This window comes from Aspergillus fumigatus, chromosome 2 (genome assembly GCF_000002655.1).
Source record: "Aspergillus fumigatus Af293 chromosome 2, whole genome shotgun sequence".
In the NCBI taxonomy this organism is placed as follows: Eukaryota; Fungi; Ascomycota; class Eurotiomycetes; order Eurotiales; family Aspergillaceae; genus Aspergillus; species Aspergillus fumigatus.
The window spans coordinates 2,435,786-2,449,680 of NC_007195.1; the positions used below are offsets into that span (position 1 = coordinate 2,435,786).

Genomic DNA, 13,895 nt, shown 5'->3' on the forward strand with positions numbered 1-13,895 from the left:
CAGAGTATATATGGTCCGGAGTCAGTGCTCCCATCCATCTTCCAGAGTGACGTCAACCATTTCTAATCAATTCCCATCGACAGCATATCTGGGGAAGCCATCGCAAATAAGCATCCTAAGCACACAATGATTACTTTCGATCATTCCAGACAATAAGATCGTCGAAGGCGAAATATTTCATCACTACAATGACATTGTGGTGCGATGATGCGATGATGCGATGCCCATGCCCATGCCCATGCCCATGCCCATGTCCATGTCGCAAGGAGTGGTGCTGATACCCCTCTACAGATCAAGGTATCAATGCAATTGACGAGACCAGATCTAACATCCAAGCAAGAATTATTTGTCTTCTATAGCATCCGACTACAATAAGGTAACGATACTGCCAAATGCTTGACATTTGACATTACACTCCATCAACAGCCTTGCTCAATCACATGACGGCAATCACTACGACTATCAGAACCAATCACCACTGATTTTTCTGCCAAACATTTTATATCAAGGCAGATAAAAATCCCCACATCCCTTATCACCCTTAGTAACTCCGGAGTATACGGCATACTCCGTACGGATACGATAATTATGCTTATGCTTATACATTATGCACATATGCATAACCAAAAACGCATGTGCCACTTCATCTGTGTGAAAGGATAACTAATCGGCGCCGGCGGTCGGGGCTTTCTGGCTCCAGTCGCCGATATCCTTGTCCCGTCTCCACTGATTTCTCTACGTCTTTCTACGGACCGGATCCTGGACTTCTGTTTCGTCCGAGCGAGCTTTGCAGAGAGCCGAGGCCCGGAGAGATTTGCGGTTCTGTTCGTACGAGGAGGAAGAATAAGTCGCTTGGCACTTGATCGTAACATATCAAATAGTTGCTGGATTAGGAAGTAAATTTCTCATCGCGAATTTGGCACTGGTCTAGCTGGCTACTCTCCAGCATGTGATGCGCAACTTGGGCCTATTCTTCCATGAAGTGGATAGCAAATGCATAGTTGGTTACACAAAGGTTTGGCAGGTTATGAAACACCATCTTTGAATTACATGTACAACTGAAGCGAAATGCGATCGTGCAACCTTGTCTGTCCTAGACGTCCCACCTCATGCTCAGTTGCCTGTCTCTCTCCGGGTGCAGCGACCGACGGCTAATTTAAACACACTGGTGGTAGTAAGGGTTCTGCTCAACACAGGTGTAGCCGCTCTCGCAGGTTGTGGGGCCGGTCCAGTTGATTCCACCACACTGGTACCAGTGCTTGGCGATGCCAGAGGCAGACGCAGAAGTAGTTGGAGTAGCACTGGGCAGAGTGGTTTCGTCTGCAGGCTCGGGGGCACGGCAAGCAGAAGCTGTAGTCGAAGCAGCGGCGGTCGTCGGGGTGGTCGAAGCAGCACTGGAAGTCTTAGCAGCCTCAGTAGGCGTGGGAGCGGGAGCCTCGGCTGCAGGCACAGAGGTTGGAGAAGGAGTAGGGGAAGAGGAAGAAGTGTTGACAACCTGAGCCTGAGTAGTGGCAGAAGTGGTGGGGTTGTTCACAGAAGTAGTAGAGCTGGTGATGGAGGAAGACGACGAGGACGAAGAGGAGGTGCCGCTGACAAAGTAATTCTTCAGAATGGGAAGGTAGCTTGAGTAGGCAGGGCCAGTACTAGGCTCCAGACTATACATATAATTTCCCCACATGGGACCAGCAGACCACCACTCGGCACCAAGCCAGACGTCGCTGTTCTCGGACATGTAAGAGAGAAGACCCTCAACGGCCGTCTCGCACTGGGAGTTGACACCGCCGGCGAACTCTCCGAGGAATCCTTTGAGGCTGTTGTCCTTCAGCCACTGAGTGGCAGACTCCACACGCTCCTGGCCAATAGTGGAGCTGACACAGGACTCCGAGGTACCAGAACCGTCCGAATCAAGGTACTGGTGCATCTCAAAGACGATCTTGTCCTCAGGATCCTTCAGACCCTTAAGGTTGTCATTGTTGTCAGCCCAGGTCCAGGCACCACTGTAGTGGTTACCCTCAACAAAGATGTATTGCGTCGTGGCACCGGCAGCACGGATACCATTGATGGCGGCCTGGTTCAAATTGAGCACCAGAGTCTGGTCCATATCGTGGTATTCATTGTCTGGGAAGATCAGTCTAACAATTCCAAGCAATCAAAGACGACAGGTCTCCGGTGGTTGGGAATCTCACTGGTATCGAAGATGACCTTGTCATTGGAGGCAAATTCGCTAGCGACGGTCTTCCAGAATTCCTGGAAATCAGAAGTAGAGGAGATGATACTTCCAGAGCTGTACGGCGGAGTTGAGTTAGTTACCACACCGCTGGTAAAGACCAACCATGACTTACTATCTTCCATAGTTATGAGGATCAAGAACGGCATAAGCACCACTGCCGGTAATGAACTCGACGGTCTATCGTTGAATAAGCATCTCATCCCATCAAGCAAATGTCTCAGCCTCGGCCCTACCTTCTTCAGGTCACTTAGGTAAGTGGCATCCAGATTACCGGTAATGGAGCTGGGCACCAGACGCTCCATCAAGAATGGGACCCGGAAGATGTTCATACCCGCATCCCGCAGAGTCTGAATCTTGGAGGTATCGGGCCATGTGTAGTCGGTACCCAGCTTTCCGGGGATGTTGCTACCAAATTCCGCACCAGATTCGTTGATACCGACCCCTGCAAGCGTATAGTGTTAGTCTAATTGAGATGCCATACCGTGGCAGGATTATCGGTTCAACATACAGGTAAATCCAGAAGAGCGTTTTTTGGTCATCTCGCGTACGGGCAGGGCGCTGACAAGACCAGCAGCGCTGGCGGCCATGATCAAGCTGCTGATTCTCATTGTGTTGGTTTAAAGAATGTGTGTCGAGTTTGTCGAAAAGCAGTAAAGAGGGAAAACGAAGGACGAAAGACGAAAATCAAAGTCTAATGAGTGACAAGAAACCAGTCTTGAGTTCTAGAGGGAAGAGAGAGTGGCCCTCAGAGAACTGGTCCATCGTGCTCATGTTATATACTCCGTAGACCATGTCATCTCGGAATATGCGGTGCAGTAATCCCCGTTCATTTCCAAAGCTCCACAGCTTTAATATCAAGGCAAGCTTCTCTGCCACTGGCATGGCTCCACAGCGTGGGGCACATCAATATCAAATAATTGATATTACAAGGGTCAAGCATCCGTCCAAGCTTCGACTTCTCCATTAGCGGTGGCCACTAACCACTAACCAAATGCCCCGGCAGCTCATCTTATGACACTTCGGAAGGTGGTAAAAAAACAAAGTCAATATAAATCTCCGGGCCTGAGCCATGAATTCGATGATGCATCATGCATGGCCTAGAACGAAACTTTGAACAATCGTAGTAGCGCTGCCAAGGAGGACTGGATGGAACCGATCATTGTCCGAGACGCAATATTGTCTTCATCTCCGGTATTCCAGTTAACCCAGTTCTTCGACGTCCAACGTGAAGTGAGACAAAGCAGGCTCAGTGATAGCCAAAAGACTTAGTCGGCGAATAACTACACTGTTGCCTGATCCGTATATTGAATCCTGGGCGAATTTGATTAAGAAGACGGCGACGAACCGTTCCAGATTCGGATAGTTGTCATCGGCATCAGCCAAATATCCAATGCAATTGCTCAATTTCGTTCAGTGGGGGTAAATCGAAGGATGAAAGGATCTCTGCTTTAGATGAAACAGCGTAGTAATCCAAGGATGTGCTCGTTGGCGGAGAGATTATTTAGGACTTGGGGCGTTGATGGGTCAGGCACGGTGAGCAACGGTTGTTTCGGATCGTGCAACCGAAAGCTTGTGGGCTCTGTCTAATCCAACATATCCGAGGTACCGACATCAGGATACATGCTTTGGCATGCGTGGAATCGATATTGGACTAAATTGCGGATGGATAGGAATAATTGAAAATTGAATGCTGCACTGCAAAGACCAAAGTGAGACACAAAGACGTTAACAAGATCCACCGGAAGTCAGCCATCAGGAAACTAACTTTTTTAGATTGCGTGTTTAATGACCTTTCTACAATTGAGCATACACTGGAGTCTCGACCAGGAAAATAGGGGTTTGCCTTATTGTTACTGGTCAGTTTGCGACTGTCTCATGACGGTACAAGAATACCTAGGTAGCTTATACCACGGGATGGGGAATCACCTAGAGTATAGCCTAGTAACTGTCTCTAGATAGACACAATTCTGGCGAGATACCTATGACAGTCGGGCAGTGAAAAGTACTCCTTCTGCCAGCATGTGATCCAACTGGTACGGTTCATTGAAGAGATAGAATGTTCGGGGAGAGAAGTTCGGTACCATGAACATGCTATTCCATTATCGGCTGACGTGGAATTCAAATGACCTATCCCCTTTGCCGGTGGGAATTGCATTTACATCATTATCATAGAGCGTACGTTCAAAGTATCTCACTCTTCCATTCGCACTTACGAGCACCACCGTCTGTTTCTGAGTTCCGTATGCGCCCTGCAAGAATGACTTGTCCAGCGAATCATGCGGCGGTTGACTTTCGACTGGAACTCTGTCCGTATCACGAGCTGCAGCGACCTCGTCGGCTGCCCTAGGTTTCTCTGCCTGTGCTCCAATGACTGGGACGAAGATGCTTTGTCGCAGTAGGAGGAGGTAGGTGTCCATAGTGGCGTCGCCCGAGAGCCTGGGAAGAGTATCCCTGCTCAGAACTTGAAGTAGCCGGTTTATGAGTTGATCTTCGTCTTCACCCGCTTGCACATGCGCATTGATGGCCTCATTCATCAGCTTCTCCCCGTCGAGGATCTTTGGCCAGGAGCGATCGCCGAACGTTGTGTTGCTGAGTCCCAATGTCTGACCCTTTTCTGTGGCAACCCAAGAGATCTCGTCCATATTGGCTGAACGGTTCGATACGATGGCTAGCGGCTCATTGACATAACCACAAACCAGGCTGAATCCCCCGACATGTTTGATCTCGGACGAGGCTACCATTCCCTGCACGAAATCCCTGGTGGATTGCTTGTGCTCGGGGTCCGCTGTAAGCCAGCTGTTGACAATCAGGCCTCGACTGTGTACCCCACTAGGCTCATCCGCTGTAGTCTCCCGATAGTTGGTCAGCACAGCTATTTTCCCTTCCTTTGTGACCCCCATCCATGTCCCATGTGTGGCTCGAGCCAGATCTCTGCCTCCAAGAACGTTGGTGCTAGGTTCCGGCCACCAGTCGGCAGGTGATGTTGGACGACGGAGGAATTCCTGATTACTGTTAGTTTATGTACGTAACAAGGTGCTCCAAGGCCGATATTCGCATACATCCCTGTTATCGATAACGATCAGAGGATAGGAGGGGTGAGCTGTGGATATCAATGCGATACACATGTTGTTTGGACGTATTAAACGCTTATGAGAACAACGACGAAGTTTCTGGGAGAAAGATAATATGTAGATAGAATTAAGCTTGCAGAGAGACAATATTAGCCAGCTGATGGGTGGTATGACGGGGAGCTATGAAGCGTCAACGCCAAGTGTAGTTGTTGTTGGGCACAAGAATACGAAGTAGGAAGGACCAACACTCGTGAGGGGTAATCCACTGCTACGCAATAAGCGATACCTGGCCAAGAGAAGCAAAAAGACTCGAAGTTTCGCCACTCAATGTTCAGATTGATCACAATCTCAAAGCATGGGCAGAGAGCCATAGGAGTTGGGTTGGCAGCTTGAGGTCATCAGACCCAACCAAAGCAATACTGCCGGGAGTATATATACCGCCTTCTGTATTTCATCACCGCTTTGCATATACAGCTATCCGAATTAGGCTTAGTCTCAAGCTGGCCAAAACCTGCTCCAGGCTGGGATATTCGAGATGTCAGTTGATCCACAGTCAGATCGTTTCTTTGGCATCATATATCACGTTGTGATGTCTTAAAGGATCTTGATAAGATCGAAGGGGAAGGCCGGCAATTAAGCAGAGATGCTGTTGGTTTTAAACTCAATAATGGCATTTTGATCCATGCGTTCCACCTTTGGGCCACCTCTGGTCCCGCAGTGGGCATTTCACATTTCCATGGCTCAGGGTAACCTCGATTCCTGTTGATTTGGTACGAGGGGATTTAAGAAGTCAACAGACGTTTACAAATGCTGACTACTTTCAAGAACGAGAATATGACCTTCCGACTTGTCAAGTGCAGTTAAAGATTGTAGCTCCAAAACGAACTGGTCAACTGGCACTCCTTTCAAGAAAGCCAAAATAACTCTTCATTGTGTGGTTCGACTGAAGCCGAGATGAAGACCTGGGCTGAATAGGTAAATCTCCGTTGCCTAACGCCTATGGTGCAAGTGTGCTTCTTGCCTGAGCTCCTGGGTCCCAGGTCCTGTTCGCTTTAAATGCATGTCTCGTAACATAAAAACATAAGGACTTGCCGTTGGTCATGAAAAGCCGTCCCTGAAACCCGCACGATCCTTTATAACTGGACGGACTTTGGATCCATAACTCAAGAAAGGTAATTATTTTACTCGGTACCTGATCTCTATTCAGATTCTGCAGGAGCTGCACAGTGATTCGGATACACCGATGGCTAGGACCGGCATCCACGGTGATCGACACACACTAGGCTCTTCATGGAGATGACGCTGGCCAGTCATCATCCAAATGTTTCGATCTGGTTTCGCCGCACATGCCAGATCAATAGTCAAACCAGCGAAGGTAGAGAAAAACTCCCTCGGTTGCTATAATTCGCTGATAGAGTGATCATGATTCGTCCTTCGCATATGTCCGATGGCACAGCATGGTGGCTACAGGTGGTACAGGAACAGTGAGGCAAGAGCCAAACGAAACACGAGTGACCAGAATCCCATGCGCAGTGACCTCATCCAAGATCTTGTCAAGCATACATAGCATAAGAATCACTGTGAAGAAAATGGTTGCATTGTTCGTCGTGCCCATTGTTCTTGTGTCCCCTTTCCCCACCTTGCGTCTGTTAAAGGGCCTCGGTTAGAGTCACGTTTCTGCCGGCATACTTCATAAACAGCGAGGATCCATGCCAGAGAAATATGGAATTTGAGCTACCAGAGTCTCTAATTTTTCATCCATTTGACTTTCTATTACGATGGGTTTGCCGCTTCTGACGATCGCGGCTGTGGCTGTTGCCCTCCGTCTACTGTGGACGCTGGCTGCGAGATGGCAGCACGCGCAAAATGCCCGCCGACTAGGCTGTGGCTCAATCCCTCTTTATCCTAGTGATCCTCTAGGTATCAGTGTTCTCAAAGAGACCTTGGCAGCAGATAAAGCGAAAAAGCTTCTACCTCTGGTTGAGCGCCGAGTCGCGCTCATGAGCGACCGCGAGGGCCGATATGTTACGACCTTCCGGTTCAGGCAAATGGGACGCGAAAATTATTTCACAACGGATCCGAAGAACATCCAAGCCATTCTAGCCACTCAATTCAAGGACTTTGAGCTGGGCGCTCCTCGACGGCAAGCTCTACACCCCCTTCTAGGTGCTGGCATTGTAGGGTTTGCCCCATGAATATGCAGAATGTGTGAGGCATGCTAACAACTTGGGTGTAGTTCAGTTCCGATGGCGAGGAATGGTTTCACGCCAGAGGTCTGCTCCGTCCTCAGTTCACCCGTGATCAGATCAGTGATCTTGACCTGGAAGAACGGCATGTGCAGAAAGCAATGCAGGCGATGCCTGTCGTCAACGGAAAGTGGACGGACGCAGTGGACATCCAGTCCATTTTCTTCCGTCTCACCATCGACTCTGCAACCGAATTTCTCTTTGGAGAGAGCGTTGAGAGCCAGCTGTCGGCCTTGAACGGTGGTCAGACTCCCGTGGACACATTCCCCTACTACTTTGACAAGTCGCAATGGTACGCAGCTCAACGGGCTCGCTTCGAGAAACTGTACTGGATTGTGAACAACAAGGAGTGTCGCCACGCGCAGAACGAGGTGCACGCATATGTGGACCGCGTCGTGCACAAAGCGCTCAAAGCCGCCCGCGAAGGCAAGCTCGCGAACCCGAACAAACCGTCCCAATACGTCTTCTTGCACGCTCTGGTTTCTGTGACTCAGGACCCGATCGAGCTGCGCTCGCAGCTGTTGAACATCCTTCTTGCGGGGCGCGATACCACCGCGTCCCTGCTCAGTTGGACAGTGCTGATGCTCGCACGCCACCCGGCAGAGTTCCACAAGCTCCGACAGACCATCGTCGACGAATTCGGGACTTACGACCAACCCCGCAACATCACCTTCGCTGCCCTCAAGTCCTGCCAATACCTGCAATACTGTCTGAACGAGACCCTACGTCTGTTCCCCGTGGTCCCCGGCAACCGCCGCTCCGCGACGAGGGATACCACCCTCCCCCGCGGCGGAGGCAGCGACGGCACCCAGCCCATCTACATACGCAAGGGCCAGACCGTCGTCTACAACGTGCACATCCTGCACCGGCGCAAGGACATCTGGGGGCCTGACGCCGAGGAGTTCAAGCCCAGCCGCTGGGTCGATCGCAAGGTAGGCTGGGATTATGTCCCGTTCAACGGCGGGCCGCGCATCTGCATCGGGCAGCAGTTTGCCCTCACTGAAGCGGGATACGTGCTTGTTCGGTTGCTGCAGCGCTTCGATGCGATTGAGGACATGCAGCCACATCTGGAGATCCGGCATTCTCTGAATCTGACCAGTGCGCCGGCAGATAATGTTACTGTCCGGCTTCGCGAGGCCGCGTAACTACCGTCTTAGGGCTTCTCACTTTGTAGTCGCATTCGCAGTGTTCTTTTTTTTGCTCATGTCTTTGCACAAGCAATATTTATGATACCAGTCTTGCATGACAAAATGAGCATGTCAAGCCTACAAGCGGTAAGGAGCCTTCATTAGGAGAACGCTTGCATTAATTCATCACTATAATCTATAAAATCCACTACCAGCCATTCTCAACACGGTACATCTCTGGTAAACCACTAATAGCAACACTTGCAACACTCAAAACAAGCAAGCCCCGCACATCTGTCATCATATAGTACAGGGGGGAAAAAACCAACCTACACTCCACAGCAAATGTCCTTCTCGCCACCACCACGTAGTCTCATGTCTATTTGTTCTTGCGCAGGCTAGACAATAGAGTAAGCCTAAGTTCGTACTGTATTAGTAGGACCGGGATGGATGATGGAAGGATGCATACCGGCTGCTGGGAGACGAGCTGATTCGGTGGCGCGGGGGTAGCCGTAAACGGCGGTGTCATGACAAGGGTGTTAGGGTCCCAGGTAGGTTTCTCGCGCTCTTCCTTTTAGGAACTGAAGGGGTTGACGCTGTCTATGTTGAACATGATGAGTTGAGCTAAGAGACACTGGGCTTGAGATGACCGGAAGGGGACGGTGAGTTTTATTTTATTGCTGAAGGCCGAAGAAGTTACTAGCTCCGGGTCGAACAGTCTTGTTTCATTCTGAGATAGTGTCTGATCATATCCTCCGACTAGAATTCTCTGTAGGAAGCATCCTGCCTGGTAAGTCGGCACAAGATCCGGTTCTGCTGTGTTGATGGTCTGTCTCCAGGTGGCATTGGCGCTTGGGGTTGGGGGGGGGGGGGGGGTGGTTGCATTGGCCGTGGTTCATTGGATGTATCCTAGATCCAAGCTTCTTAAGCTAAGTGTGTGTAGTGTGTTGTTAGTGCATTAGTCCCTCGTAAGCAACTGCTGTCCTGTGATGGCATTGAATGGGCGCTATCTATCTGCGTGCGTACCCATCGGTTGCGGCCAGTCCGGCTGTCTCCATAATGCCCAGAGTCTAAGGCGAACAAGCCTCCTTGGCACGGCTTATCTTGATCTGCTCTTATTCAATGTATGAAGGTGTATACATTGGATTGAGACGGACTGTCTATACCTTCCTCTTGACCAATCCTCGGAAGAAATCAAAGCTGTTGCTGTCACTCTGCAACTGCCACACTCGTCCCGTAGGTCGATCGTCCCACCCCAACTCCTCCGCCAGCAGCAACCCATAATCCCGAGTGATACCCTTGATCCGAGCTCGCGCTCCGCCTTCTTCCTCTAATGTGACGACCTGGTGCATGTGCAGCCAGTCGTCGTAGTATATGGTCTCAAACTCCCGGTCAAAGCCGGTCCGCAGGAAGCGGGTGTACAGCTCCTCGAACGTGGTGAGGCACCGGGCAAGAAGTTTCTCGAGTGTGATTGGAGCGGATTTGTTGGAGACAAAGCGAGAGGCTAGTGCATTGAGCGAGGTAGTTGGAGAGGCGTTCGTGGCGTTGATGCCGATTCCCACGACGGCAATGTATTCGTTCGAGGAGAAGAGCGAGTTGATGAGGATTCCGCAGATCTTGGTATAGTGCTTTTTGTCCGGGTTTTCGGGGTCCAAAGCATCTGTACTCATCAGCTAGCCCTGTTACAATTGAGAGGACCGAACTTACAAACGTCATTGGGCCATTTGAGCTTGACCGGCATGTTCTCAAAGCCTACGTCGTAGCTCTTGATGCCCCGAACGACCGCCATTGCCGCCAGATACTGAAGGAAAACCACCGGGGCAGACTGGATCTTTTCGACCGGGTGCCTTACGACTGTTGAAAAGATCAGCGCCCCTGCTGGAGAAACCCAGACATTGGAGCCTCGGCCTCGGCCCGCAACCTGGGTGGTTGCTGTCGCTGTGAATCCATGCGGCAGTTTACGGAGTAATTTGGGGTTCCTGTACCAGTCAGCTCTGAAAATTGAAATGCTCAGCTTCGGTATACTTTTCCAGAATTGTATTTGTACTAGTGACCACCTCGCCATACATGATGCTCGAACCAAAACAGCCAGTACCCTCCCGCATCTGTGACTGGTACTGTTCCAGATTGGCGTAGAATGCATGGTGATTGAAATAAGGAGTTGCTTTTGAGGGTGGAAGCTCGTCGTGGATCACCAAAGGCTTGATGATTGCGTTGTAATCGACAATACCCTCGCTAGCACCCTGTTCAGACCGAGGCAGGGACTCCTCTAACGAACTCATATTCCAAGTTCCAGGTTTCTCGAGACGAAACGTATCATTTTCATCTTTGATGAATTCTCCATCCCCCTCGGCGCCCATCACCTCTTGCAACGACGATCGGATCCGGGATGTATCAGCCGGATTCTGAGACGACAGGTGCAACGACGAAAGTGATGGCACCGTCGTGGTATTTTGAGTGACCTGCAGGCCCAGCTTGGATAAACATGCCCTCAAGAAGTCGGTGCGAGCTTTATCGTCTGCTGCCAGCGCATCCACCACTTTGGCATATTCCTCACCCCCAGCCTTTTTGTCCAGGTTTGCCGCTGCGAACCTGTTCGTTGCGTCAGTTAGTTTGCCCCTTGAATTCTCTGAAAGAACGTACTCTGGATGCGGTCCAGTCAAAATGGCCGCTCCCTCGCCCACCTTACAGTAGACGACAGCCGCCGCACCGGCGCCAGGATCAACATTCAATTCCTCCGTGTAGCTGGCCAAAACTTCCACGCCTCTATCGGCATACAGTGGCGCATCAACAAAGACACCACCCCCGTTGTAATAGCACTTGAACCCCTCCGGCACCACACCGTCTTGCAGTACGTCCTTGGAGACCTTGAGGTCGGCCGCGCGCGCGCCCACCTCGCTGTGATACACAAACCCCGGAAACGCACCGCCGCGGCATATCCCGGGAAAAAATGCCAGTTCCCGATCCCCGACCACCTCCATCGTCTTATCGCCGACCTCGAACTCGCATCGCTTGGAGCCGTAGTAGCCCCCCGCGCAGAAACCGAGGTATGCGCCACCGCGCTTGACAAACTGCTCGATGCGGCGGTTGCCCGTGCCATTGAGAGACCGACAGTACCCCAGATCAGCTCCTCCGGGTATCACCAGCAAGGCGCAAGTTAGCGTCCATGGCTCCTTGATGAGCATGTCGGCGGTCACGGGGATCACGGCATAGTGCGGGGCGAGGAGGCGGCGGAGGGTGTACAGGCAGTGTCGGACGGATTCGACGGTGCTACCATTACCTGGAGAGGGAGGAGAACTGGTTAGACTAGTTGATCTCCATGCGGATTGGGTGAGCGAACCGGAGTAGACTAGAACGTTGAGTTTCTTGCCAGTGAGGTTGGGCGTGGTTGCGGTCATGTCGCAAATACGGCGAGTCGGTCTCCGAACGGAAGAACGATCGATTCCTTCTCGAACACAACCCACAGGTTTATACAGCTCACGTTGAGGCAATTGAACAAGATGTCGGAGAAGGAGGATAAGCCCGCGGTGATTCCGGAAGTGGACGACGATGAACCTGATGAATGGTAGGATTTTTTTTTTTTTTTGCTTGGACTTGATTCCCGGAGGTTGAGAATCTGGACTAATGCGGAGTCATCGGGGAACAGGGACAAGCGGATCTTCAGCACCGGTTGCGCAGGTAAGTGTACAATCAGCGATATGGGCTTATAGACGGCTGCTAATTGAGGATCAACAGCGGAGCAGGATAAAATGAATGACTGCTATTTTACAAAGAAGGACTGGAGACTGTGCAAGGACGAGGTGAGTCACGGTGCGACTGCGGCAGATGAATGCAAGCACTGCATCATCCCCCATCTAGCTTCGGTTTCCACCTTGTCTTATGTACCGGAGAACTGGAGCTGATAAGTATGTCTGGCAGATGGAAGCGTTTCGCGAGTGCTGGAAGCGCAAGGGCAATGACCAGCGGACGCAAACCAAGGACGCTTAGACTCAGAGAACGAGTCAATTGATACTAAGCCTGTACTATAGATGCCATCATACCACTATTGTAATCATATCTGAACCATCACCACTTTGAAGCTCGATCTCTGCCAGTGCAGACGCTGTAGGTTTGCCCATATAAATCACGTGACACTATACGGACGCGATGTCGAGCTCATCTGCGGAAGTGAGACCTACCAACAAACCATACTTACCACACCATCAACATGGTTTCATCGCATATGCGCCGCTCTCTGCGGCTAGTAGAGTCTACAACCTTTACAAAAGTTCCATCTAGACTGACCTCCCGATCCACCAGCCAGCACATCCTCTCCCTCACCAGATCAATCACCACCACCTCGTCCTACAAAGCCATCACCACCAACAACAGCAACAACCCAGCAACCCGGACAGCTCCCAAGCCTCCTATTGTCTCCACGCCCACCCTACCAGCAAAACCATCCACCGCCTCCACCTCCACTGCGCCCGCACCCACAACCGACGACCGCGCCGCCCGTATCCTCGCTCCAACACCCACCCACCAAACTACAAGCAACATCTCCAAAACCGGCCTCGCCGACGCCCCTCTCTCGCCGGACTCGCCCCCTGAAGAAAAAATCGACTGGACGCGCTCCTTCCACGGGCTCTCCGCCGCGCCATTCCCCAAGGAAGTAGCCGATATCCTCCTCGCGGAAGTCGACCCCGAAGAAGTCGAGATCAAGCCCGATGGCATCCTGTACCTCCCCGAGATCAAGTACCGGCGGATCTTGAACCGGGCGTTTGGGCCAGGGGGTTGGGGCCTCGTGCCGCGGAGCGAGAGTATTGTTACGCCGCGTACGGTGACGAGGGAGTATGCTTTGGTTTGTAATGGGCGGTATGTATTTTTTGCTTCGCTTTTGCTTTGGGACGGGAGAGTAGGGGGAGATACGAATAGGGGGCTAATGGGTGTACAGGTTAGTGTCTGTCGCGCGGGGCGAGCAGGATTACTTCACGCCGGATGGGATCCCGACAGCAACGGAAGGGTGTCGGTCTAATGCGCTGGTGCGCTGCTGCAAGGATCTGGGGATTGCGAGCGAGCTGTGGGATCCGCGGTGGATTCGCAAGTTCAAGGCGCAGTATACGCGGGAGGTGTTTGTCGAGCATGTTGTGAACAAGAAGCGGACCAAGATCTGGGTACGCAAGGATGATCAGGTGTCGTATCCGTGGAAGGAGACTGGGACTAAGTAGTGGGACCGCATGTT

The 13,895-nt window shown here is 51.4% G+C and overlaps 5 protein-coding genes across 5 annotated transcripts; 2 read left to right on the plus strand and 3 right to left on the minus strand.

The window, feature by feature from the left end:
* Positions 1-907: 907 nt before the first annotated feature.
* On the minus strand, positions 908-3,709 carry egl3 (putative extracellular endoglucanase/cellulase). The gene is made up of 5 exons (XM_750193.2): positions 2,739-3,709; positions 2,464-2,672; positions 2,343-2,407; positions 2,187-2,284; positions 908-2,118 (listed from the first exon to the last, which is right to left on the minus strand). Exons 1-5 carry the CDS (start codon positions 2,836-2,838, stop codon positions 1,157-1,159), a joined length of 1,434 nt encoding a protein of 477 aa, XP_755286.1. The 5' UTR covers positions 2,839-3,709; the 3' UTR covers positions 908-1,156.
* A 358-nt stretch (positions 3,710-4,067) lies between these two features.
* AFUA_2G09530 (NRDE family protein) lies at positions 4,068-5,682 on the minus strand. The gene is made up of 2 exons (XM_077804133.1): positions 5,290-5,682; positions 4,068-5,232 (listed from the first exon to the last, which is right to left on the minus strand). The coding sequence occupies exons 1-2, from the start codon at positions 5,353-5,355 to the stop codon at positions 4,330-4,332; spliced, it is 969 nt and encodes a 322-aa protein (XP_077660296.1). The 5' UTR covers positions 5,356-5,682; the 3' UTR covers positions 4,068-4,329.
* Positions 5,683-5,837: 155 nt separating this feature from the next.
* On the plus strand, positions 5,838-8,978 carry AFUA_2G09540 (cytochrome P450). The gene is made up of 4 exons (XM_750195.2): positions 5,838-6,071; positions 6,127-6,276; positions 6,342-7,478; positions 7,538-8,978. Exons 3-4 carry the CDS (start codon positions 7,080-7,082, stop codon positions 8,690-8,692), a joined length of 1,554 nt encoding a protein of 517 aa, XP_755288.1. The 5' UTR covers positions 5,838-6,071; positions 6,127-6,276; positions 6,342-7,079; the 3' UTR covers positions 8,693-8,978.
* Positions 8,979-9,581: 603 nt separating this feature from the next.
* On the minus strand, positions 9,582-12,406 carry AFUA_2G09550 (biotin--[acetyl-CoA-carboxylase] ligase BPL1). Its single transcript, XM_077804134.1, has 4 exons — positions 11,318-12,406; positions 10,700-11,266; positions 10,382-10,653; positions 9,582-10,334 (listed from the first exon to the last, which is right to left on the minus strand). The coding sequence occupies exons 1-4, from the start codon at positions 12,070-12,072 to the stop codon at positions 9,835-9,837; spliced, it is 2,094 nt and encodes a 697-aa protein (XP_077660297.1). The 5' UTR covers positions 12,073-12,406; the 3' UTR covers positions 9,582-9,834.
* A 475-nt stretch (positions 12,407-12,881) lies between these two features.
* AFUA_2G09560 (putative mitochondrial genome maintenance protein Mgm101) lies at positions 12,882-13,881 on the plus strand (the record flags this gene model as incomplete). Its single annotated transcript, XM_750197.1, has 2 exons — positions 12,882-13,528; positions 13,608-13,881. The coding sequence occupies 2 exons, from the start codon at positions 12,882-12,884 to the stop codon at positions 13,879-13,881; spliced, it is 921 nt and encodes a 306-aa protein (XP_755290.1).
* Between the last annotated feature and the right edge of the window lie 14 nt (positions 13,882-13,895).